Consider the following 24,812-nt stretch of genomic DNA (forward strand, 5'->3'; position numbering starts at 1 on the left):
ACTTGATCATCTGGCGCTGCAGAGCGTTCTTTTCCTTTCCTGACTCCCACTGGATTCCTCTCAAAGATAAGACGCATTCTGGGCAGAGGAGGACTAGCAGTCGAGTGAGGATAAAGGAGTGGCCATGTTCTCCGCTAGACCCTCCTAGCTCCTTCCCTTCCTTCTTTCCTTTTCTTCCCCTGCACCCCTCTCCCTTGCCTTCCTTCGCCTTCTTTCTTGTCCTCCTGTGCCTTCATTCAGCAAACATCTCTCACTGACCCTCTCTGTCTCCCATGCTGTTCCAGGCCCTGGCGATGCAGGAGTGAATGAGCTATGGCTCCAGGCCTCAGGTGCTTTCCATCTAGCAGGGAAGGTGTGGAGACAGAGAATTGCTGTCCATGGTGGTAAATGCTTCCCTAGAGCAACGGCACAGACCTGGGTAAGCTCGGAAGAGGGAGGGGCTGGCTCGGCCTGGCAGGTTCAGGGACCCTGACCCGAGGAGGGGCCTCCTGGCCAGAGGAGGGGCATTGGCCTCGACCGCTGAAGAGTGACAGGCTCGTATTTATCTGGTGACCTACTAACGTCATAATAGTGCAGAAGTTTATGAAGAGGCTAATGGGATGTGGTAAATAGAATAGCTGCCTTCAAGGCATGAAATACTACAGCGACTTCCATTAATCCGTTGTGTTACAAGTATCACAGACTTTATGTCAAAGACCCAAAGCCCGAGCTTCTGGACAAGGCTACACCTCATCCACTACTGGAGTGTATTGTCAGAAGTTGGATATGATGCTACTGAGGCCTATTTGCGCACGGTGGGCAAGATCAAAGCAGATCAGTACCAGAAAATGAGGAAGAGATGTGCACTCTCAGGTACAGTGAGTGGCGATGTCTCAGTAGTCCTTTCTGCTGGGATATTGAGTGGCCCAGAGTTACTGTTCTGTTTCCACACATCATTCTGATCAATCCACCAGACCTTGGAGTCCTCCTTCCCACCACTTAAACCAACAATTTCTGAAGATAGGCAGTGTTAGTATTAAATTTGAAACGGCTCCTCTTTGCCCTCTTGCGGTGGCTGCTTCTCAAGCGTCAGTAGTGCTCTTTCTCTCTCCTTTCTCATGGCTTCAGCCACACTCCGACATCTTCCTTCTTGATCCGTGTTTGCAGCCTTGACCTCCTTTCAGAGTATCAGGGTCCACGCCCCACTTCTCGAGAACTACTAACAGTATTATTGCTTGATCAGCGTCTTTCCTGAGTAACCACTTCAAATTAAATAGATGCAAAACCTAAATTATTTCAGATCCACCAGTCCCAAGCTTGTCCTTCATTCTGTCTTCCCTCTACTGAGGGTGCCCCTAACTCCCTCTATCACTCAGTGCTGGAAAAGTGCAGTTACTGTCAAGGATGGCCTCAATCCACATTGGGACAGTTCTGCTTTGACCTTCTGCCTGTTGGCTTGGGTTTAGACAACACTTTGGTTAATTTTCTGCTCTTTGCTCTCCATAGTAGGCCCCCTTCCCCCACCCGCGCCCTTCATCCTTTGTTTCTTTGCTTATTAAACAGTAGTAACCTTCATTCATTCTTTCAACAAATAGTAACTGTGCACCTTCCCCGGGACATGGACTCACTGGGCAGTGTTGACATAGCAATGAACTAGGTAAACTAGTTCAAAACTAGTTTTGTTCAAGAACTAATTAGTTCAAAAACTAATCCCTGCTCTAAAAAAACCCCATATGGGGTTTATCATTTAGTGATCATAAACAGATGTTGAGCATTTGTCATATGCCAGGCTCTAAGTTAAGTACTTCATATGTATTACTTTAATTCTCATAAGACCTCTCTCATACTATTAATATTTTTATTGAAATTAAGGGAACTGAGTCTTAGAGAAGTGAGGTAAGTTGCCCAGGGTGTCTCAGATAGTTGAGAATGGATTTGGGTGATAACCATACCTCCATCCCTTTTTGTCCTGAGACATCTAGGCTTTACCTTTATTCTTAGGACCATGTACAATTTATGTAATTTTAGAATTTGTCTGATCTACTCATCCTCCATGTAGAAGGACCCACGTGATACTCACAGGGATACCAGCGTGTTGAATAAAGCCAGGTCCATAAGGAAATGTGTCAGTGCTTAGGGATGCAGGGTCGGGGAGGGAGATAGGAGGTGAGAGACAAGGTGGGGAAGTTCTGTGTGTCATAGGAAGCTGGACGCTAGCCAGGGGAAGATCGGATCTCCAAGGTGGGATAGAAGTCCTTCCTGATACTGCTTCTAATTGATGATGCTACACGTTGATCAAGCAATAATACTATTAGCAGCTTGTCATCACGTGGGTGTCATGGTGACGGAAGGGGCCAGGCGCTGGGTTGAAAGTGGGAGGGAATTGCCTAACATTTCAATGTGTGAGGATTTTCAAGATGTAAATGGACCTAGTTCAGAATGTGTCCCTTTGAACTAGGCTGGAGCCATCCACAGGGCTCTTCTGGTGATTCTGCAAGCATGTTGTTGTCTGTGCAATCAACTAAGATGCCACTGGTTAGTCTCTCGTGTTACCCCGGCCCCCAGGGCCTGCTCAGCAGGGAGTCCTGGCCTCCATCACTGCCTTTGACACCTTCCGTCTTCCTCACCCTTCATGTTCAATCAAGGCCAAGTCCATAGACTTTACTCCCACAGAGCCTCTCATGTCCATTCGGTCATCTCTACCTGGCCCTCATTTCCCTTCTCTGGTCAATCTTCATGAAGCGAAGCTGTCATTACGTCACTGCGTGTGGTAGTTGTGTCCACCTTTGGGTCTTACCTCCCACCGGGTTGGCAGAGTCAGCCCATGGCCGTGTGTGTGCAGGGCTTGGGGGTGCGGGGGATCCTTGAAGTCCCTCCAGGACTGTGTAGGTTCCTTTTTTTCCTTTTGGGGTTGCTAAAAGTACAAATCACAAGGCCAAGTATCATCGCCTAAGCAATAGAAGATGCATTAGATTCATCAGAACAAGGTTTAATTATAGCAGGAATCCCATATAATAACCATCGGAGGTCTAGTTGGCTGCCTGGGCCTCCTCAAACATTTGTTTTTCTGCCATGGTTACGCAGCTGCACACAACCTGGAGTCAATCTGCCCTCCTGGGTGCAGCTGGAATATTCTTCCAATGAGGTTTTCGAGAAATCCTGTATTATAGTCTGCGATTTCAGGAGAGCTGCCCTCTTTATTGAAAGGTCTGGGCAAATGCTGCCACTCCTCCAACTTAATTCAACAGTATTTTCTGAGTGCCTAGGTTATGCCAAGCATGATGCTAGATGCCAGGGATACAGCGATGGATACGATAGACGTAGTTCCTGCCTTAATGGAGCTTTTGCTGGCGTGTAAAAGATAGACACTGTGGAGCAATTCGGCCTGAGGGGAGTGCTACACAGTGGTGGCACAGAGCCTAGAGCGGGGAGGTGTGACCTGGCCTCAGGGACAGTGGACGTCACCCTGAAGCAGTGACATTTCATCTGAGACTTGGAGGATGAGTGAGAGCTAGTTGGACAAAGGGCAGAGGGAACAGCCACCCAGAGTCGGGAGGAAGAGTGGTGAGCAAAGGGCTGAACGAGTCCAGTATGGGCACGTGAGAGGTGGGCATGGAGGGAGTCCCGGGGCTGCAGAGGCAGGCAGGCACCCAAGTATGGAGGGTCAAGCTAAGGATCTGGCTCTGATCTGAAGAGCAGTGGGAAGCCATCGGGGATTTAAGCAAGATGGTGCCAGGTTTGGTTTTGAAAGTTCGCTCTGGGTGCGGTGTGAAGATTGAAATAAAAAAGGGACAAGCTTGGCTTGCCAGACATCTGACAGTGGTAATGACCCAGGTGAGAGGCGACGTTGGCTCCGACAAGGGGGAGGCAGTGGGGACGCAGGGGAAGGTTGGGAGGTGGAATCCACAGGACTTGATCGTGAAGTGGGTACAGGAGATGGGGGAGTCAGAGGTGCTTCCCATGGTTCTGACTTGAACGACTGGCCATCAGCCGAGACAGGAAACACTCCCAAAGGAGCAGCTTTAGGGGACAGAAGCTGTGCTGAGTTTGGAGTGATGGTAGAATGTTGGGAAGAGATATTCTCTGGGCTCAGGGAAAGACAGCCGGGCCAGGGATACATGCATACTGTGGGCATTGAAGCCAGGGGAGGGGATGAGGGCATCCAGGGGCAGGACGAAGGGAGGTGGGCCTACGACAAAACTCCGAGGGGTGAGCAGAGGAGGAGGACGCAGCGAGGAGGAGAGAAAGAGGGGTTACAGAGATAGGAGGGAAACCAGGGGACTAGGGAGCTAGAAATTCCCAAAGTGAGGATGGATATCAATTAAATGCATTCAACTGAGTGTCTAATATTCCATTTAAAATGATTTTCTTCTCTGTGCCATGTTGAAACTCTGCTCTGATGCCCCTACATTTTTAGCAAGTCTGTCACAAACTATTTGGGGGCAGGAGGGAGAACCCATCGTGTTGCACGTTTAGGGCAGTGTGGGTCAGAGAGGGGACAGCAAGCAGCCTCGGGAAGCCACTGCCTTCTGGAAGCACAAGCCCAGGTGGGACGAGGCGCCCTGATGGGAGCAGGGCTTTAGGGCCAAGAGCACAGGCAGAGCCAGCCATGACTGCGAAGCAGGACTGGCCCACCTGGGGAGTGGGTGCAGGACAGAGATTCCTTTCCCCAAATCCACCAGCGGGGAGAAGTGACCCGAGGAAGGAAGAGCCAGATCCTGCTGCTGGGTGGAGAGGAGCTTTCCAGGTAGGCACACTTCCAAGTAGCAAGAAAGCCCCGATTCATGGGGACCTCAGAGCATCCTTGCAACCACAGTGCCTAGCCTCCCTCCCCGTGCGGGAGATGATTAAGAATTCTCTTTTTGAGGCTCCTTCTTCCTTATCTGCATTCTGTTCTGAAAGGTAAATAAGCTACTGATACTTTTGACCCCTACCTGCTTCTGGTAGTTTCCTTTAAAAGTGAGAGTCTTCTAGGGCTTCCCTGGTGGCGCAGTGGCTGAGAGTCCGCCTGCTGATGCGGGGGACGCGGGTTCGTGCCCCAGTCCGGGAAGCTCCCACATGCCGTGGAGCGGCTGGGCCCGTGAGCCGTGGCCGCTGGGCCTGCGCGTCCGGAGCCTGTGCTCCGCAACGGGAGAGGCCACAACAGTGAGAGGCCCAAGTAAAAGTGAGAGTTTTCTAAGAGTGCCCAGTGGCATTAGTTTGACTGCGGGTGGAAGACAGTCTGACATCTCTCCTAGTCCCCCAGGCTGTTGCTCTGTATGCCCTGTTCTCAGTTCTCCCTCTCGAGTGTGTGGTTTGGCTCCCTCTGGTGGCTGCAGCAAGAACAAGAAGCCTAATTTCTTGGCTTCATGGAATGATGCGCAGTTCTGAAGTTTGGGACTCGCTTCTCCCTTGATGCTTCCTGACCCACCCCTACCCTACCCAGCAGCGCTGGCTGGGGAAGCTGCACCTCTGATTGATAGGCCAGTAGAGAGGTCTTTGAGTCAATAAGACAACTTTTATGGTCAGGTCAGTTTTTATAGGTTCTCTTCGACATGATACTTTTGATTTTGGCTGGAGCCCTGGGTCACATCAAACTGAAGAACACCCATTTCTGGCTGCAGCTGCATTTTTGGACAGTGTCAAAGGTGAGAAGAAGATGTGGTCGAAGGATGAGTCCCAGCCTGGCTCCATCTTGACAGATGGCTGGCTGGCTGCCCTCCAGGTGGTGGATGGGGTGGGGTGAGGAGAATCATCTTGTTTTTAAGGGGCAGGCTTTCCTATTAGGGCAAAGGATAAATGCATTACATTCCAGGATCTTGTCAGAAGATTGTAGTACATAGGAAAACACCAGCTTTTCATGATTAATGTATGAATCTTTGCCCTTGATACCTTCAGAATCTCTAAATATTTTGGGTAAATGGGACAAAATCGCCCTACAGAAAAATTAAAAGAATAAAAGGCACAATTTGCTATGGCCACAGAAAATATGAACTATCTAAGAATAAATTTAATAAGAAATGTGCACAATCTTTATTCTTATAAGAAAGCTTCAGAATTACAGAAAACAAGATTTCAGTATGTAGGGAGACATACCATATTCTAGGATGGGGCAACTCAGTGTTACAAAGCTGTCAGTTCTTCCCCAATTGGTTTATAGACGTAAGACAATTCTAACTGAAACCCCAATGGGATGAAAACATTTCTAAATTTTCAAAATGATTCCAAAATTCTTGGAGAAAAAATATACTAGAGTAAGAGTTTTAAAAAATGAGGGCAGATTGAATTTCAAGTTATTTAAGCATATTATGAAGCAATAATAATAATTTAAAAAGTGCTACTGGCAGTAAAAATTGCTCAGTTGAACAAAATAGAATGCTCAGACAGACTCAGGTGCAGATATAAGAAATCAGTAAATGGTAGAAGCTTTTCAAATTAGATGGATTATGGAATAAATAGTGCTGTGATAATGATACACTATTTGGTAAAAATGGTTAAGTTACCGGAAACATTGCAGCAAAATAAATTCCAGGAGGATTAGAGTTAAATATAAGAAAGTGAAATTCTATATAAAGAAAACTATAAGAAAATATGGATGAGTCTAAGCAAGAAAGCAAAAGAGTAAATCATGAAAGAGAAGATAATTGATAAATCTGTCTAAATAAACACATGAAGTTCCCATAAAACAAAACAACACAAATCAACTCTGAGAAAATCAGAAACACAACTACAAGGCAAGTGATAACTGGGAAAAATATTTGTAACACACACAACAGGCAAAGGATTAATAGCAATATTTCTAATATGTAAAAATGCTCTTAAAATCAATAAGAAAATGATGAACACTTCAATAAAAATAGGCAAGATCACGCACAGGTCATCCAAAGAACATTTTCAGTCCTTGTCTGACTTGACTTCTTAGCGTCAATGGATTTTTTGGCCTGGCCCCCCTCTTGTAAACATTCTGGTCTCTGTTTTACTGGTATATACTCCCATGGTTCATCTTCCATCTCTCTGGCTGTAGCTTTTCTGTCTCTTTTTTAGTTCCTCCTCTTCTACCTGGCTTCTAAGTGTTAGAATTCCTTAGGGTTCTTCTCTCATTCATTAATTCCACTGTAAGAGTATTACCTGTGTCTGTGGCTTTAGTGATTGTTCATGTGTCTGTGACTCACACATTTACTTCCCCAGCCATGCTTATCGTCGGAGCCCCAGATTCACATACCCAACGACCTACTCTCCACTTGAGTGATGTCTTCAAAGCTCCTCAAACCCAACACATCTAAAACTGAACTCATGAACATCCCTCCAAAACAGGGTCTGTTCCAGGGACTGTCTCTCAATTTACCACCTTGGAGTAATCCTTGACACTTTTCTCTCCTTTATCCCCTCCCCAAATACGTTTCATCACTGAGTCCTGGCATTTTTTACTTCCTAAATGTTTCTCAAACGTGTCCACCTCCACCATCACTGCCCTTCTCTAAGCTGTCAGGGATGTTATACACAGTTGTGATTAGAATATGCATTTAAGATTCCTCCATGTCTTTTCATGGCTTGACACCTCATTTCTTTCTTTCTTTTTTTTTTAGTAGTAGAAATATTTTTATTTATTTATTTATTTATTTACTTACTTACTTACTTATGGCTGCGTTGGGTCTTTGTTGCTGCGCGGGGGCTTTCTCTAGTTGCGGCGAGCGGGGACTACTCTTCGTTGCGGTGTGCAGGCGTCTCATTGCGGTGGCTTCGCTTGTTGCGGAGCACGGGCTCTAGGCATGCAGGCTTCAGTAGTTGTGGCACGCAGGCTCAGTAGCTGTGGTTCACGGGCTCTAGAACACAGGCTCAGTAGTTGTGGCACATGGGCTCAGTAGTTGTGGCTTGCGGGCTCTAGAGCGCAGGCTCAGTAGTTGTGGAGCACGGGCTTAGTGGCTCTGCAGCATGTGGATCTTCCCGGACCAGGGATCAAACCTGTGTCCCCTGCATTGGCAGGCGGATTCTCAACTACTGCGCCAGCAGGGAAATCCCAACACCTCATTTCTTTTTAATGCTGAGTAATATTCCAGGGTACTAATGTACCACAGTTTACCTATTCACCTATTGAAGGACAAACGTTTGCTGTAAACATTTGCATGCCAAGTTTATTAATCAGTTGAGTAAATACCTAGGAACATGATTGCTGGATTGTATGGTAAGACTATGTTTAGCTTTATAAGAAACTGCCAAATCGTCTTCTGAAGGGACTGTACCATTTTGCATTTCCATGAGCAATGAATGAGAGTTTCTGTTGTTCTGTATCCTCGTTAGCATTTGGTATTGTCAAACTTTTTTGATTTTAGCCATTCTAATAGGTGTGTGGTGATATCTTATTGTTTTAATTTGCAATTCCCTAATGGCAAATAATGTTGAGCATCTTTACATATCTTATTATTGAGTTTTAAGAGTTCTTTGTGTATTTTGGATAGAAATCCTTTATCAGATATGTATTTTACAAATATTTTCTCCCAATCTGTGGCTTGTCTTTTCATTCTCTTAATAGTGACTTTCACAGAGCAGAAGTTTTAAATTTTAATGAAGTCTAACAATATTTTTTCATGAATTGTGCTTTTGGTTTTTTTTTTTTTTTTTTTGCGGTACATGGGCCTCTCACTGTTGTGGCCTCTCCTGTTGCGGAGCACAGGCTCTGGACGCGCAGGCTCAGCGGCCATGGCTCACGGGCCTAGCCGCTCCACGGCATGTGGGATCTTCCCAGACCGGGGCACGAACCCGTGTCCCCTGCGTCAGCAGGTGGACTCTCAACCACTGCACCACCAGGGAAGCCCTGGTATTGTATTTAATAACTCATCACCAAATCCAAGGTCACATAGCTTTTCTTCTGCATTTCCTTCTAAAAGTTTTATAGTATTTCATTTTATATTTAGGTCTATTATCAATTTTGAGTAATTTTTTGGTGAAAGTGCAATGTCTGTGTCTAGATTAATTTTTTTTACACATGGATGTCCAATTATTCCAGCACCATTTGTTAATTAGACAATCTCCATTGAATTGTCTTTGCTGCTTTGTCAAAGGTTGGTTGGACATCTATAGAAGATTTTTACTGGGATTGCATTGAATCTATAGGTCAAGCATCTTAACAGTGCTGAGCATTCCAATCCATCAACATGGTATATCTGTTTATTTAGATCTTCCTTGATATCTTTCATCAGACTTTGGTAGTGTTATGCATATAAATCATATACATATTTTGTTAGATTTATACCTAAGTACTTCATTTTTGGTGTTCTATTATAAATAGTAATATGTTTTAAATCTCTAATTCCAATTGTTCATTGCTGGTACATAGGAGAGCAATTGGCCTTTTTTTTTTTTTTTGGCTGCGTTGGGTCTTAGTTGCAGCATGTTGGATCTTTCTTTGCAGTGCATGGGTTCTCTCTAGTTGTGGCACGTGGGCTTCTCTCTAGTTGCGATGCCCGGGCTCCAGAGCATGTGGGCTCTGTAGTTGTGGCACGCGGCCTCTCTTGTTGAGGCGTGTGGGCTCAGTAGTTGTGGTGCACCGGCTTAGTTGCCCCACGGCATGTGGGATCTTAGTTCCCCGACCAGGGATTGAACCCACGTCCCCTGCATTGGAAGGTGGATTCTTTACCACTGGACCACCAGGGAAGTCCCACAATTGGCTTTTGAATATTAATCTTGTATCCTGTAACCTTGCTATAAATGCTTATTATTTCCAGGAGTTTTTTTTTTTTTTTGATATTCTACATAGACTATCATGTCATTTGTGAAGAAAGACTGTTTTATTTCTTCCTTCCATATATATCTCTCTTTTATTTTCTTTTCCTGTCTTATTGCACTAGCTAGGACTCCCAGGATGATGTTGAAGAGGAGAGGTTAGAGGTGTCATACTGACCTCGGCTTTTCACGAGCATCGCTCTAGTGAGCCCTAGCCACCATCCCCTCTCCCTTGGCCTGTTGTAACAGCCTCTGAACTGGTCTTCCTACTTTCATTTTTGTTCCTACAATGTCCATTGTCTTCATAGTAGCCAAGATGAGTTTTTAAGAATGTAAACCAGATCATGTCACTTGGCAGATTAAGACAACTCCACTGGTCTGCTGTTGCACTTATACTAAAATCTAAACTCCTCAGTTTAGCCTACAATGCCTTATACAATCTGGCCCCTCCATGGCTGGGTAGCATCATTTTGTAAGACCCCGGCCTTCTTTCTGTCCTTCAAGTACATTCTGCCTTTGGGCCTTGACACCAGCTGTTCCCTCTGCCAGCAATGTTCTTCCCACTCACTGTAGTACTGGTTCTTTCTGGTTATTTAGATCTCGCTGCACTGTCACCCTCTCAGGGTGACCTCCCAATCTAACGTTGTACTTAGTCATTCTCTGTTATGTTAACGTGTTTTAATTCTTTGCATAGCTTTTACTGCTACCAGACTTTGTCTTGTTTCTTTTTTAAATTTTCTATCTCTGCTCCCCTCTCCCCTGCCTCCGACCCTCCCAGCTGCTGGAGTATAAGCTCCTTGAGAGCAGGGCTCTACCTCTCATGTTCACTGCTGTATCCCCAGTGCCTGGAGCAACACCAGGCGTGGTATTGCTGCTGAATGGCCCCTTAGTGATGAACACCATCCATCCCAACCTGAGCTCTTGACAGGAGTCTGGACTTCGTAACCCTCTTGGAATGTATGAAAGTCCCACTTCTAGACAGGATCCTGTCCCTTAGCTTTGTGTCCACACTGCCCTTTTCTGCCTGTTCTGAGCAGCCACTTCTGGTTCTTAGGGTCCCACATCACTTAGCTCCACTCCTCAGTTCTTTTACCCACCTCAGGCCCCTTTACTCAGACAGCCACTGCAGACAAATGTCTTGGACTCTGGCCCTCAGCGCTCTCTCTCCCCTGCCTCTGTTTAGTTTTTGCTCCCCAACCCAAGGCACCATAGCTATGGTTCAGAGGCTCCTGGCGGCCTCCCTGATGCTAAGGGCTGCACCCTTGTCTGCTGTGCTTGGTGTTCAGAGCCTGGAATGCTGCCTGACACATTGGTGTTCACTGAACATTTATTCCGTGCATGAATGGGGATCCACAGAAAAGTTGGCAGAAAGAAAACAAGAGGGTAGCCAAGGTCTGGGTTAGTTGGCAGAAAGAAAGCAAGAGGGTAGCCAAGGTCTGGGTTGCCTACAGTTTGTCCAAAGGAACAGATGAGGAATAAGAATATATTTGTGTCAGACACATTAGGCACAACAGTTTGAAATGTAACAAATGGACAAATGTAGGAGTTTAGATACTGGAATGTTTGGAAAGAGAAATTCTGAAAATGATGACTTTGTGGTACCATGTATTTAATTGAGTCTTCAAGTTCAAAAATTCTGTATATTTTCATTTGTATATGATAAGGTACAACTGCACAACACACACACACACACACACACACACACACAGGTATGCTCCCTATTTTGTTCTTTTAACATTTTGTTCTTTCTGCTAAAGCTAGTAATTCAAGACAGTTGCAACAGAGGGCAGAATTGTATAAGAAATTTAAACACCGTTTATTTCTTGCCTGAAAATCACTCCCAAATACAAATGACAACAATATATGGATTGAGCTAGAGAAATACTCTTTTTTGACTCTCTGGTTTTCAAAATTTACATATGAGCATTAGTTAAAGGCCTTGACTTATTTTTCATGTGGTAGTTTAAGATACTTGGTAATATATGTAAACCTTAATAAAAGCAAAGTGCTGATCCTTTGAGAGAAACAGTGAAATATAGAAAATGTATTTAATATTTAACTTGTATCAAGATTAAGTGGTAAGCACTCTTTGTTCCTTTCCAAATATGCTTTAGGATTATTTACTTTTCTTTCCATTCTAGTGCTGGAATGCAGACTTTTTGAGGTTACTGCCACTGACAAATGCCAATTAATGTCCTTTATTGCGAGATTTCTGAAGCTTCTGGGCAAGACCAATGAAGCAGAAGAGTTATTCTTGAGTGTTGAGCACAGGTTAGTGCAGGTAAATTGGGAAATAATTTTTTAAATCCTTCAAACGTTATTCAATTTGTGTTAGGTATTTTCAGATATCATTTACCTTTGTTTGTTTATAATTTAGTCCACAAATAGAGGAACTAATGAATAATGAATATAAATAATTATTACTTATGTTCATCAGTGAGGAAGCTTTGATTTTAATCTGTGTCCCAAACTGTATATTAGTGATGACAACCAGTAAATAGATGGGAGTCACGATTGAATGAATGAATACCAATAGGTGTCATTTTGGAGGGAAAAAAGGAATGTTGATAAAACAAAATGGAAACGAGAGTAGTGGGTTGAAATAAACTAATAAAATACTGGTTAAAGAGTTGGTTATAATTTTCTTTTTTTCTACATCTTTATTAGAGTATAATTGCTTTACAATGGTGTGTTAGTTTCTGCTGTATAACAAAGTGAATCAGCTCTACATATACATATATCCCCATATCTCCTCCCTCTTGGGCCTCCCTCCCACCCTCCCTATCCCACCCGTCTAGGTGGTTGTAATTTTCATAAAGATGCTGGGGAAGGTTGATTGATTATCTTGTCCCTCTGTTGATTTACTTTTCCTGAAATAGAAACTTTTGGGCTTGTTGAATACAATGAAACTTTCACTCATGACGTATATCTGTAACTATTCTTAGGATGAGATTTAACTGTCCTTTAAAAAATTATAAATGTTTACCGATTGTAGTATTTTATGGGCCAAGGGTAGTGTAACCCGAGACAAAGCTATTATTGTTTTAAAACAAAGGCCTTCAAATGTTCATAAAGCTCTGTCTCTGTTCCATCAACATACATCTTTCTAGAAGGAATTCTATCTAAAGAGATTTATAAGACTCAAGATCTGCAATCCCTTTAGTGCAGAGGCCACGCTTGTTTACCAATTTTTGTATGTACCATGGTGTCTTACAACCTCTGGTGCTTAGTAAATGTGACAAATGAATCAATGAATCAATTTGAATTTGCCAGTACTTTGTGTCCTTAGAAGGTAGTGTGGAGTGGTGCATCAGCCTGGGCTATTTACAGACTGACCCAGATTTAAAGTGCTTTGGCACTTCCTGCTGGGCGACTTTGGCAAAAATTTGAACCTCTGACTCAGAGTTCTCATTGTTGAGGGTCCTAATATCAGCCTCATGGGGCTGTTAACAGGGTGACGTGAGCGGGAGCACAAAGCACTTCAAACAATGCATGGCACATAGTGAGATCTTAAGCTGTTTTGTTATTACCATCCGTAGGTTAAAAAGTAACTGAGGCCTAGGTTAGAGATAATAAGAGTTTGATTTAAGCTATTTTGACCACTCTTGCATTTTCAGAGAGTAGAGCCCAGTGATTCTCTGATATCTTATTTTGATTATAGAATTTCCCCCTGCACCAAATACTTTTTTCCCCATGAGGTCCAGATTTTCAACACTGACATGTGTCTTTCTGGAAAGCACCAATTATTTTATTAGGTCATCACTGAGTGCCTGATTTCAGCCATTCGCTCAGTCGACCAGTCATTCATTCATCCATGCATTCATTTATTCATCCATTCCCTCATTCACTTAGTCATTCCCTCATCCACTTAGTCATTCCCTCATCCATTCACTCATTCACTGACTCATTCACTCACTCATTCATTAACTCACTCATTCGGTCATCTATTCACTCAGCCATTCACTCAACTGTTCACTCGTTCACTCACTGAGTCACTCACTCATTCGTTCACTCAGTCCTCCACTCGGTTAACATTCCCTGAAGGCCTTGCCCAGCCTGAGCTCTGTGCTGGGAGTTGGGATGATAGCAGTAGGCAAGGTGGGCACAGTTTCTGCCCTCATGGAGCTCCCAGTCACTGCCAGCATCTCCAACTGTGATGAAGCGTAACCTGTGGAGTAGGTGGGGTGAAGGGAGAAAAGGTGGCTGCACGGGAAGCATGACAAAGCTGAGAAGTTCAGAGAGGATTTCCCACTTCAAACACTCCTTCCAGAGGCATCAATCTTATGATCTTATTCTCAAAATATTTTTGCAACGGTTCTTTGGGATTAGCCATCATGGAGACTATCAGAATAATTTTTTTAGGCTCTGAAAGCCCTTCCCAAAGAGAAGTTCTGAAACGATTTTGGGCAATAACCACTTCTTTGAAATATGTACTGAACATTCTTGAGGGGAAAGAGCTTATTATTTGTGCTATATACATTCTTTGCCAAACCACTTTTGTAATTTCTTCAGATTAGGTTACTTTAAAGTTTTGGTGCAGAGGTTTTCAACTGGGAGGCAGTTTTGTTTGTCAAGGACCATCTGGCGATGTTGGAGACCTTTTGGTTGTCACAGCTTGGCGGGGGGCTTGCTAACGGCATCTAGTGGGTAGAGGCCAGGGATGCTCTAAACATCCTACACTACACAGGCCAGCCCTGCCGCCCCCCATGTCACAGTATTAGATGGCACAGAAGTCAATAGTGCTGAGGCTGGGAAACCATGATTTATAGCAGCAAGTATGCTTGCTAAAAAAGTAAGTCTCATGACTCTCCCCCTAGTATTTCACAGTAGGTGCATCAGGCTGCAGGAAAACCAAAGGATACTTTTGTGAAGGGGCCTCTGTTTATGCATCAGAGGCTCACTCGTTAAGAAAATGTGCAGAGCAGAGCTTTGGAGATAGGCTGGTCTGGGTTGGACACCCTTGTTCTCCTACTGGCTAGCCACGTGAGCTTGGGGGATTGATTTAACCTCACTGAGCCTCAGTTTCCCTGCTTGTAATAGAGGAGTAATAATCCCTATTTCCTAGGGTTTCTGCAAATATCCACTGAGGTTATGCAGTTTAAGAGCTTTGCTCGGTCAGGGCTCCATAGGTGTGGCCAGTACAGACCATGACCTAAGAATGCTTCACAGTCACTGGGCATATCAACAAATGTTTACTGAATACCCATGAAGCACAGAACTCAATTCTTGGATCGTGGGGTCTCTGCCCTCAAGAAGCAGATGGCCTGGAGTAAGAGGGGAATAAAAGACGTGTCTTCATAAAGAGGATACTGACACTATATGGCTGCATTTGACACGCCGATTAGTATTCCTGGCAATGTGGGCAGTGAGACTCAAGGGTCAAAGGACCACTGTGGGCTGGTGGTAGATTGGGAGCTGTCATCCTCCCTGTGACGGGATTCTGCCTGACTCAGACTGATTGGAAATGTGGCCATGACATGGAGAGAAATCAAGGAAACCCTGAGGATTTGAATCTGATGATGGACGTGGGGAAATTGAAAGAGGAACATGGATTTGGAGAGAGGATGATGAACTTTTAACATTTAAACTGCTGAGTTTGCAGTTCAGAAAAAATATCCAAGGGGAGTATCCAGCCAGCTGGGGAAACATAGGATTAGAAGTCTGGAAAGAGACTGGAGAGACATCTACATACATGTGAATGCTAAAACCATGAGGAAACAAGATCTCTGAATGACAGTCGGAATTGGTCATTGGAAAATTACTTAAAAGGAGGAAAGGGAAAAAACCTGTACAAGAGTGAGAGATTGGAAGAGAATAAGGATATCCTAGTTTCCCCAAATCAAAGAGGGAGTGGCTAACAGCATCAACTGCTCCTTAGAGGCCTGGGCAAATGAGGACTGAAAGAAGGCCCCTGGGTCTGGTGAGCAAAGGTCAGTGGTAAGCCCTGAGATGGAAGGGGGTATATGTGGCAGCAGCCAACCTGCAGGGCTTTAAGAGATGAGTGTGTGATAATGAAATGGGGAAGCACATGTGCTAATACCTGTTTGATAAGTGTGTCAGTAAAAGGAGAAAGATGAAAAGTCAAGATGGTACCAGGTTCAAGTTAGGTTTCTTCCAGGATTTATGTATTTGTGTGGAGCAGGAAACAAGCCAGGGAGAGAGGTGGATTGGAGATGCTGGTGGGGACTCTGTGAGGAACACAGGACTTTGAGAGCTTGCAAAGGGGCAGGTCCTTGGTAAGGAGGTTGGGCATCCCTTCCTCTGGCATAGGCAGGAGGGAAGAAAATAGGTGAAAACACTGCTAATTTGAAATTTAAAAGAAAAGGGTAAGTGAGGTATACCAGAGACTATCATTTCCCAATATCTAGTCCCCCTTTTGTAGTAAGTAATGTCCCCACACCCCTCCTGGACTGTTTGGAAAGAAGACTACATTTCCCAGCTTCCCTTGAAGTTAGATAGGAGCACATGCCTAAGTTTTGGCTGATGGGATGCAATTGGAGGTGCTATGGATAACTTCTGAGAAGTTTCCATGAAGTGAAGGGTGTGCCCTCCTTCTCCTCTTTCCTCCTTCCTGCTGTTTGGATTGTGGCTGTGATGGCTGGTGATGCAACAGCCATTTTAGACCAAGAGGTGTCCTTGGGAATGGAGGTCAGGCAAGGTCAAACAGTGAGATAAGAGGAACCGTGTCTCTGACATTGTGGTGTGTCTATAGCCCTGGGTCATCCACTTTCTGACTTTTGCATGAGAGAGAAATCAAGCCACTGTTAGTTTGGGTTTTCTGTTAATTGCAGCCAATCGTGATCCTAACCAATATCCGAGGGCAATCTTTCAGAGTAGATTTGATCTCAGTAAAGTCAGCATGCAGGCCATCTTGAAGTGGAGGATGGGAAGTGTGAGCACTAGGGCTGAGACCTAGGATAGCTGCCGAGAAGGGGGCACTTTGAATGATACCCGTGAGGGCGTGTAAAAGACTATGGGTCCAGGGATTCCACACCACAACCAGCTGCCTCCAGGGCTGAGATCAGTATCTCAGAGTAGGTGTAACCTGTTTGCAAGACACTTATTGGAAAGCTCTGGGCCAAGCCATAGACGGTCACTTTCAGTAGGTGCAGGAGAGCAGAAAGAATACCCTGCAGGGAGCCAGGCTCAGTCAGTCCTGTCCCGGGCTAATATTTCGGTACAGCATAAAGTATTCCATAACCAGTGATGGTGGTAATACTGACCATTTGAATAGGGCTTTATTAGTTACCAAACATATTCACATATAGTCTTGTTAATATTAAGTTTTCTGAAATATTAATAATAACTCATTATTATTTAAATAACTAACTCTCATTTAAAAGATTATAACCAACTAGTGTATTCTTATGCATTGATAAGGTTTTGATAGAGGAATGATTGAAGGTAATGAAGTTTAAGTACCCCTGAAATAAACATGCTAAACCAGGAAAGGGAATTGAAATTCTAAGCAAAAGTGTATCGAACGTAAAGTTAGCAGATCTCTGGTCACACTTGAATTCAAGGTCCACATAGACAGCGTTTTTAGGTGTTCGTTAGGATTTTAAATAATACCTCCGCTGGGAGCTTTAACAGCTGCAAGACATCATCATGTTATTCTTAACTTCAAAATTTTTCATTACCATTAACTAACAACTTATGAAAACATTTTCCAAAATTTATTTTTGGCTTGCAGTGTCTCCCCATAAATGTTTCGTTATAACTCTCATTTTATAAGTATTTAGAATTCCCCAAGAAATGCTGTAAAGCATGCAATCTTTTGCAAGTTCATTATGAAATGAGCCTTTCTTGGGCGGGTGTCTTGTGGCTGTGCCTAGTCTAACGCTGTGTCCCCTCAGGAGTGTGTTCTCTTTCATTTTGTGTAGAGTTGGTCCATGACAGGAATGCTTCCCAAAGTACGGAATGCTTCCCAAAGTACAGTATGCTGTCGGGGAACTCTATCTGGAAATAGAGATGACTCAGGAAGGAAGGCTTCTGGTATTTCCAGGAAGCATGGTCCAACCTGATGGAATTTTCATCCAGCAACTTAAAAGACAACCAGGACTTAGTGAAGCGAAAAGGTAGGGTGGGCACGTGCAGAGGGCATAAACTCCTGTGGTTCAGAGTCAGACTCCTGGGCTCTTCCCACCTGTGAAGAAAGGGAAATGGGTGTGTGTGCTTTGCTTACTTGATTTTTTGTTGGGCTGCTGGGCGTGTGAGGGTCGACCATGAGCACTCCTCCTGTGACAGACCACCCTTTTAGAATGTTGAAGGCTGTTGTGATGTACCTCACACTGCTTTGAGTAGTAAGAGGGCCACTCAGAGCTCGACTGTGAAGCCAGCCTTTCTGTGTTCAAATCCCACCTCTCCACTTGCTGGTTCTTTGCTTTTTATTTATTTAAAAAATTTATTTACTTATGTATTAATTATTATTATTATTATTTTTTTTTTGCGGTATGCGGGCCTCTCACTGTTGTGGCCTCCCCCGTTGCGGAGCACAGGCTCCGGACGCGCAGGCTCCGGACGCGCAGGCTCAGCGGCCATGGCTCACGGGCCCAGCCGCTCCGCGGCATATGGGATCCTCCCAGACCGGGGCACGAACCCGTATCCCCTGCATCGGCAGGCGGACTCTCAACCACTTGCGCCACCAGGGAAGCCCTGTATTAATTATTTTAATTTAAATTTAATTTAAATTTATTTGGCTCTTTGCTTTTAGACACAAGACTTAGCCTTTCTGGGTCACAGTTGTCATATTTGTAAAAATATAGGAATAAAAATAGCACCAGGCTTCCCTGGTGGCGCAGTGGTTGAGAGTCTGCCTGCCAATGCAGGGGACACGGGTTCGTGCCCCGGTCTGGGAACATCCCACATGCTGCGGAGTGGCTGGGCCCGTGAGCCATGGCCGCTGAGCCTGCGCGTCCAGAGCCTGTGCTCCACAGCGGGAGAGGCCACAACAGTGAGAGGCCCGCGTACCAAAAAAAAAAAAAAAATAGCACCTACATTGCATGGTCGTTGTGAGACTAAAAGCGTTCAAGGGAGACCGTAAAGCACACAGAACGGTGCCTGACACATAGTTAAGTACTCATTTATGGTAGCTCGTTTTCTTATTCTCCAGTATTTCATGCCCGACACTGCTATGGCACCACTAATAGAACAAAGAACGTTAGGTGAATGCAGATACTAAGCATTTTTACTCACTGATTTACAGTCAGACTAAACATAATGTCTAGAATTATGTCATATTTAAATGGCTGTGTCAATTATCTTATGTTGTATAAGAAAGCACCCCAAAACTCAACAGATTAAAACCAACAGCCAACAAAGCATCATACTCTTTCTGAGCTACAATCCTACTCTTTTTGAACTATAAGCAAAAGATCATCTAGTCCAATGGCTGCATTATACAGATGAATATGAATATGAAGGAACTTGTCTATGACAGGTTAACTCATGGGTGTGTAGAACTCAGTCTTTAAGACAGAGAGACCTGGGTCTCTACCACTTACTAGTTGCATGGTCATGACTCATGGCAACATAATGACACTCCCTGTACCTCGGTTTGTTTCCTTAACTCTAAATTGCTAATGGTTTTCATCTCATATTATTGTTGCAAGGAACAAAAAAAAAATGGATGTAGAATACCTGGTTTAGAATAAATACTCAATCACATGCAAAAAAAATTAAAATAAAACCAACAGCCACTTATTACTGCCCATGTCTATGGGCCACCAAGGGGATCCCCCTGGTCCAGGGTAGGCTCAGCAGATCTGGGCTGGGCTCATGCAGACATCTGTGATCAGCTGGCAGGGCCACTGGGGCTGGCTGGTCTCAGAGGACTTCGCTCAGATGTCTGGTGGTTGTCTGGCTGGGTGACAGGGTTCGGGTCACGGGCTCCTCATCCTTCGGGAAGACAGCCCAGGCCTGCTCACCTAGTGACTTGAACAATTCCGAGAGGGAGAGCACAAGTTCACGCCTAGGCTCAGAACTGGCATGACACCCCCTCTGCTGCATTTGATTGGTCACAGCAAGTCATCAGGCTTTATTCCAGGGCAGAGAAAGAGACTCTGGTGCAGAGTGGCATTGCAAAGGGGAGTTGGGTACAGGTTGGCATGGAGAACCACAGCTGTTTTTACAGGCTACTGTAAGATCAAAGGTCACCTTGGGCAAGCTACTTACCCTCTCTGCATTTCACCTGTAAATCCACTTTTATAGTAACTGTTATCATTCGTTTCATGCTTACAATGCACAAGGCAGTTTATGCTCACAAGCTCTTTTACCTTCAAATATACCTCACGTGGTATGTATTGTTACCCCACTTTACAGATGAAGAAACTGAAAGTCAGAGAGATGAAATCAACTACGTCAGCTCCCACAGCTAGCACCTCTGGAGCTGGGGATCCAAGCTAGGCCTATCTGACCCTAAAGCCTGTCCGCATTACTCCTTGTTATGTGGCATCTCTTCTAGCATTGGCATTTATAAAGCTCTAATCCTCCATACATAGAGGCTAGCTTCTAAGTCATCCTAATGTAGGCAGGGCTGGTCATGGACATGCTGGGACCTTGGTGAGCAGAGGAAACCAGTGTGGGAACCAGGGACACTTCTGTGGGTTATGGGACTGGCCTTCTAGAGCCAGCCAGGCCGTCCAAAGCACAGAGTTCCAAGGATTTCGGCAGACTCTGGCCTGGTATAGACAAGTGTGGTTCTCCAGGGGGGTGAAAACAGAAGGTGGGGTGGGCTTCTGGTGAACAGGGATGCTCAGAAGTAGATCAGTGTCATTAGCAGCAGCTTTTTTTTTTTTTTTTTTTGCGGTACGCGGGCCTCTCACTGTTGTGGCCTCTCCCGTTGCGGAGCACAGCTTCGGACGCGCAGGCTCAGCGGCCATGGCTCACGGGCCCAGCTGCTCCACGGCATGTGGGATCTTCCCGGACTGGGGCACGAACCCGTGTCCCCTGCATCGGCAGGCGGACTCCCAGCCACTGCGCCACCAGGGAAGCCCTAGCAGCAGCTTTGATGGGAGTGCACTGTACTTCCGGTCTCTTGACGAGGGTCAGGTGGGGATTCAGGGTCTAGGCAAGCAGATAAAGGGGGAGGGGAGAGGATTCCAGGCTGACCAGGGCTCACACATTCAAAAACTCTTTACTGAGCACCTGTCGTGCACCAGACACTGTGTTGAGTCCAGCCGCTTGAACAGGACAGAGTCACCAACGCTGCCTCCTAAAGGAGGTGACACATGACACACAAGGGAGCGGACACATGCAGTAATTACAGGCTGTACTAAATGCAGTGAGAGACACAAACAAGAGGTGGAGGTAGAGCGTAAGCAGGGGGAGGGACCACCTGTGAAAGGGTGGTCAAGGGGCATCTCCAGGAGGGGACATTGAAGCTGAGTCGTGACAGACTGCAGGAGCCACATGTGGTGGGGATGGGGGCATTCGTGGCAGAGGGGACATCGTGTGCAGAGCCCTGAGGTGGGAGAGGGCTCGGCTTGTCCTAGCGACGAAAAGAGGCCTTTGTGACCTGCTGTGTGTGTGGCGCAAGGAACTATATTCACTGTCTTGTAACAACATATAATGGAAAGGAATCTGAAAAAGTACACACATGTATATATATATATATATATATATATGTATATATATGTATAATTGAATCACTTTGCTGTACACCAGAAAGTAACACAACATTGTAAATCAGCTATACTTAAATAAGAAAATTTAAAATAAAAGAAACCTTTGTGAACAAAGGACAGGAGGCAGCTGGGCTCACATCCTTCGGGGCCTCGGGCCCCAGGAAACATTTGGGTTTTATTATCCGTGCGAGGGAAAGCCTTGCAGGAGTTAGGCTGGGGATGACATCGCCTGATTTCTGTTTTGAGGTCACGTTTGCTGCTGTATGGAGAATGGACATAGGGAGACCAGGTACATGGCTGTCCCTCCCTGGTGTACACATGCAAGGCCCGAGGCCCTGGAGTGGACACTGGGCAATGAATGGGGTGCTACTGATGATGGGAAAGATGCCTTTTGATAATTTAATGGTAATCCTTTATAATTAATACTAAATTCCTTAGCACAGGGAGTTAAATGTGCTTTGTTTATTGCTAGCAATGCCCTAGTCACACCTTCTTGAAATATAATTATGGTTTTTATCTCTTTCCATAACAAAGTATGGCTTAGAAAACCATAAAACTGTCTACTTTTTAGAAATCTATTATTGTTAGAATATCTAACTTTCAATAACTAGCAAAATTTAGGCCTTTGCAAAGGGTACATTCCCAAGGCAGTGTGTATCTAGGTACAGCCCATTACTTATTAATTAGGTTTATGGGGCTTCTTCACGTGTTTCTTGTTGTAAGGCTGTACCATTTTATTGTTTCTTATTGCAAGGCTGTACCGGCTTGCCTTCTCTAGGACTTGGTTACCATGGTGATGGCTGGTTTCACTACGTCCCTATTCTCACTGTTTCTGAACTGTTCATTTGCAAAACAGACTTGGATTTGGTTTCAATCTATTGCCTCAGCTCCTCAGCCCTATAACTTCTGCACACACACAAATTCATTATAGAAAAACCAACTCCTTGCAATGTAGGTCAGTAATTGATTTATTAAGAAAAAATGCAGCTGTTGGCAGCAAGGAAGAAATGATATTAAATGCCCTGCCTAGTGACATCCTAACTCTTCTGTGGAAAAAAAGCCTCGCACATCATCTTCTTTGCCAAAATTTATTCCCTGCAGGCAGAGTGCTGAACAACCTGGCAAAGTCAGCATCTAAGGAGTACTTAAAATCATGTTCTGCAATGTGCTGCTGAAATGTCCAGCTTACTGGACAAAAACACCTGTGACCAGGCTACCATGAAATACACTGAAGGTGTTCTGATGTAAATGTGTGTTTCTGCTTGAAAATGTTTTATTTTCTGTACTAGCTGTTACGGTTATGATGAATATACTTAACCCATACTCGCTAATCCATTTCCCAACTCACTGATTGGGTTAAGAAAGGCTGAATTGTAACACTTCCATCCTCTGATTCAGTGGTTCTCAACCGGGGGACAGGCTTGCGCCCTATGGGGCCTTTGGCAATGTCTGGAGACGCGTTAGCTTGTCATGACTGGGGGTGTCGTTATTGGCAACTAGTGGGTACAGGCCAGGGCAGATGGCAAACATTATACAGGACCCTTCTCAACAAACTATCTGGCCCCAAATGTCCATAGTGCTGTGGTTGAGAGTAGTGCCCTAGTTTCTTATAAAGATGTACACACAGGGCTTCCCTGGTGGCGCAGTGGTTGAGAGTCCGCCTGCCGATGCAGGGGACACGGGTTCGTGCCCCAGTCCAGGAAGATCCCACATGCCGCGGAGCATCTGGGCCCATGAGCCATGGCCGCTGAGCCTGCGCGCCCGGAGCCTGTGCTCTGCAACGGGAGAGGCCACAGCAGTGGGAGGCCTGCGTACTGCAGAAAAAAAAAAAAGATGTACACACATCTTATCAATCACTTTGAAAGTCTCAAGTCTCTGCTAATATAAACTGCTCTGCTGTTTTGTATCATCCTGTATAGAATAAAGGATGTTTATGAGCATTATTTTTGGTGGCACAATGAAGGTAGCCAACGTGTATCGTGCCCAGGAAGTCACGCACATGCATTTTATTTTCAGATCTGCTGCCGGAAACGCTTCTCTTGCAAAAATGAAATTTCAAGAATGCTTAAATATCAGGAGAAGTTTGATGAGAAAAACATCCTAGTTGGAGAAATTACGGAATTTTTTAGCGGATTTACTGTTTTTACCACTGAGACATAGTGAAAGGTAAGTTTTTATGAAATGTTTCAAGTAGTGTGTCTCCTTTCCCCACCCCCAGTCCCCCCAAAAAACCACACTAGTGACAGGGAGGTCAGGGGTCACTCATCGGGGCATCTCACTTCTTTGGTTCCAGCCTTGAGTAGAGAAATTCACCGTGCCTGAGAGTTCTGCCCTGATCTATTAGTCAGGACACTGACCATGATATATTTGAAAGGAGCTCCTAGCCCACAAACCGTGTAGAGGTTTTGGCAGGAGGAAAAGTAAACAGGAGGACAGTGCCATCGTGAGTGTCTCCCAGCATCACCCCGGGCCTCGTGAGGAAGATGTATGTATTGTACTTCAGGCCTCTGTGCACTGTGTCTCCGGTACCACATCCCACTGGTCTGTCTTCTGCAAGACCTAGGCCAGAGCCTGCAGTGCCTCAGACCCCACTTTCCTGCCACCCCTCCTCTCCGGGGAAGACCTCTCTCTCTCTTGCCACGTGTGGGGCTTTCCTTGGCTCTCCATACAAGGCATTGCTAAAGCTGTTAAAGAGAAAAGTATTTGTGACACTTGTTAAAGAAAGACTTGTTAAGACAGACTTTATTCAGGCCCTTCGTGATAGGTGTAGGGACCCCTGTGGTGGGGTTCTGCAGTGGCAGAGACAGATCGGACTCACCTCCAAATACACAGGAAAGCAGCGGGGTATGCGGGGTCAGTAGACGGAAAGTTACTAAGAGGAAACATCAGGGGTACGGATGGGGGTGGATTCTGGCTAAACAGACGTAACAGGATTCTTGCTGAAGGCAGGCCAGGGTGATCAGACGTCACCTGGGGGATGGTGCTGGTGAGGAATCTGAGAAGATATGGATGGTGGTCAGATATCAAGGATGGCTAAACTGACTGAGCAGGACTCTCGCTGGTTGGACAATGCAGAGATGAACACCGAAGTCCAGAAGTTGGGGCCTAGTTGAAAATTGCTCGGAAGAGCCTGAGTAGAGTTTGGTCAGGAGAGACTGTCAGCGCCTGTGTTTAAAAGAAGGGTTGTAGATATTACAGTCCGGATCTAATCTGTGTTAGGGTTTGCCAAGCTCGACCACTTCTTCCTTTGACAGGTTGGTATGAGAGAAAGTTCTTTGTGAGTCCATAGAGAGCCCACCACACCCGTCCTTTGACCCAGCTACACCCTTGCACAGCCAGTTCAGCTGGCTGAAGGGCCAGGGACGCTCTAGGTGAAACTGTAAAGTTGTGAGGTTTTGTTTTTGTAGCCCCTCCCTCTCCCCTCCCTGTTCGCTGTCCTGCCTTTGACTTTTCCCTTTCCACCATCCTTGAGAGAATTTTCCTCTCCCCAGGGAGGTGACCTCTTCTGGC

The 24,812-nt window shown here is 45.2% G+C and overlaps 1 protein-coding gene across 1 annotated transcript in view; it reads left to right on the forward strand.

Annotated features, from left to right (window-relative positions):
• Window positions 1-24,812, forward strand: part of LOC132499575 (putative tetratricopeptide repeat protein 41) — a 63,526-nt gene that overhangs the window by 17,394 nt on the left and 21,320 nt on the right. The window contains 7 exon segments of the mRNA XM_060114230.1: window positions 674-852; window positions 11,820-11,959; window positions 17,578-17,655; window positions 17,657-17,756; window positions 22,404-22,449; window positions 22,451-22,546; window positions 23,319-23,383. Coding sequence (XP_059970213.1) covers window positions 674-852; window positions 11,820-11,959; window positions 17,578-17,655; window positions 17,657-17,756; window positions 22,404-22,449; window positions 22,451-22,546; window positions 23,319-23,383 — 704 coding nt within the window.

Source organism: Mesoplodon densirostris, chromosome 11 (genome assembly GCF_025265405.1).
Source record: "Mesoplodon densirostris isolate mMesDen1 chromosome 11, mMesDen1 primary haplotype, whole genome shotgun sequence".
Classification (NCBI taxonomy): Eukaryota; Metazoa; Chordata; class Mammalia; order Artiodactyla; family Ziphiidae; genus Mesoplodon; species Mesoplodon densirostris.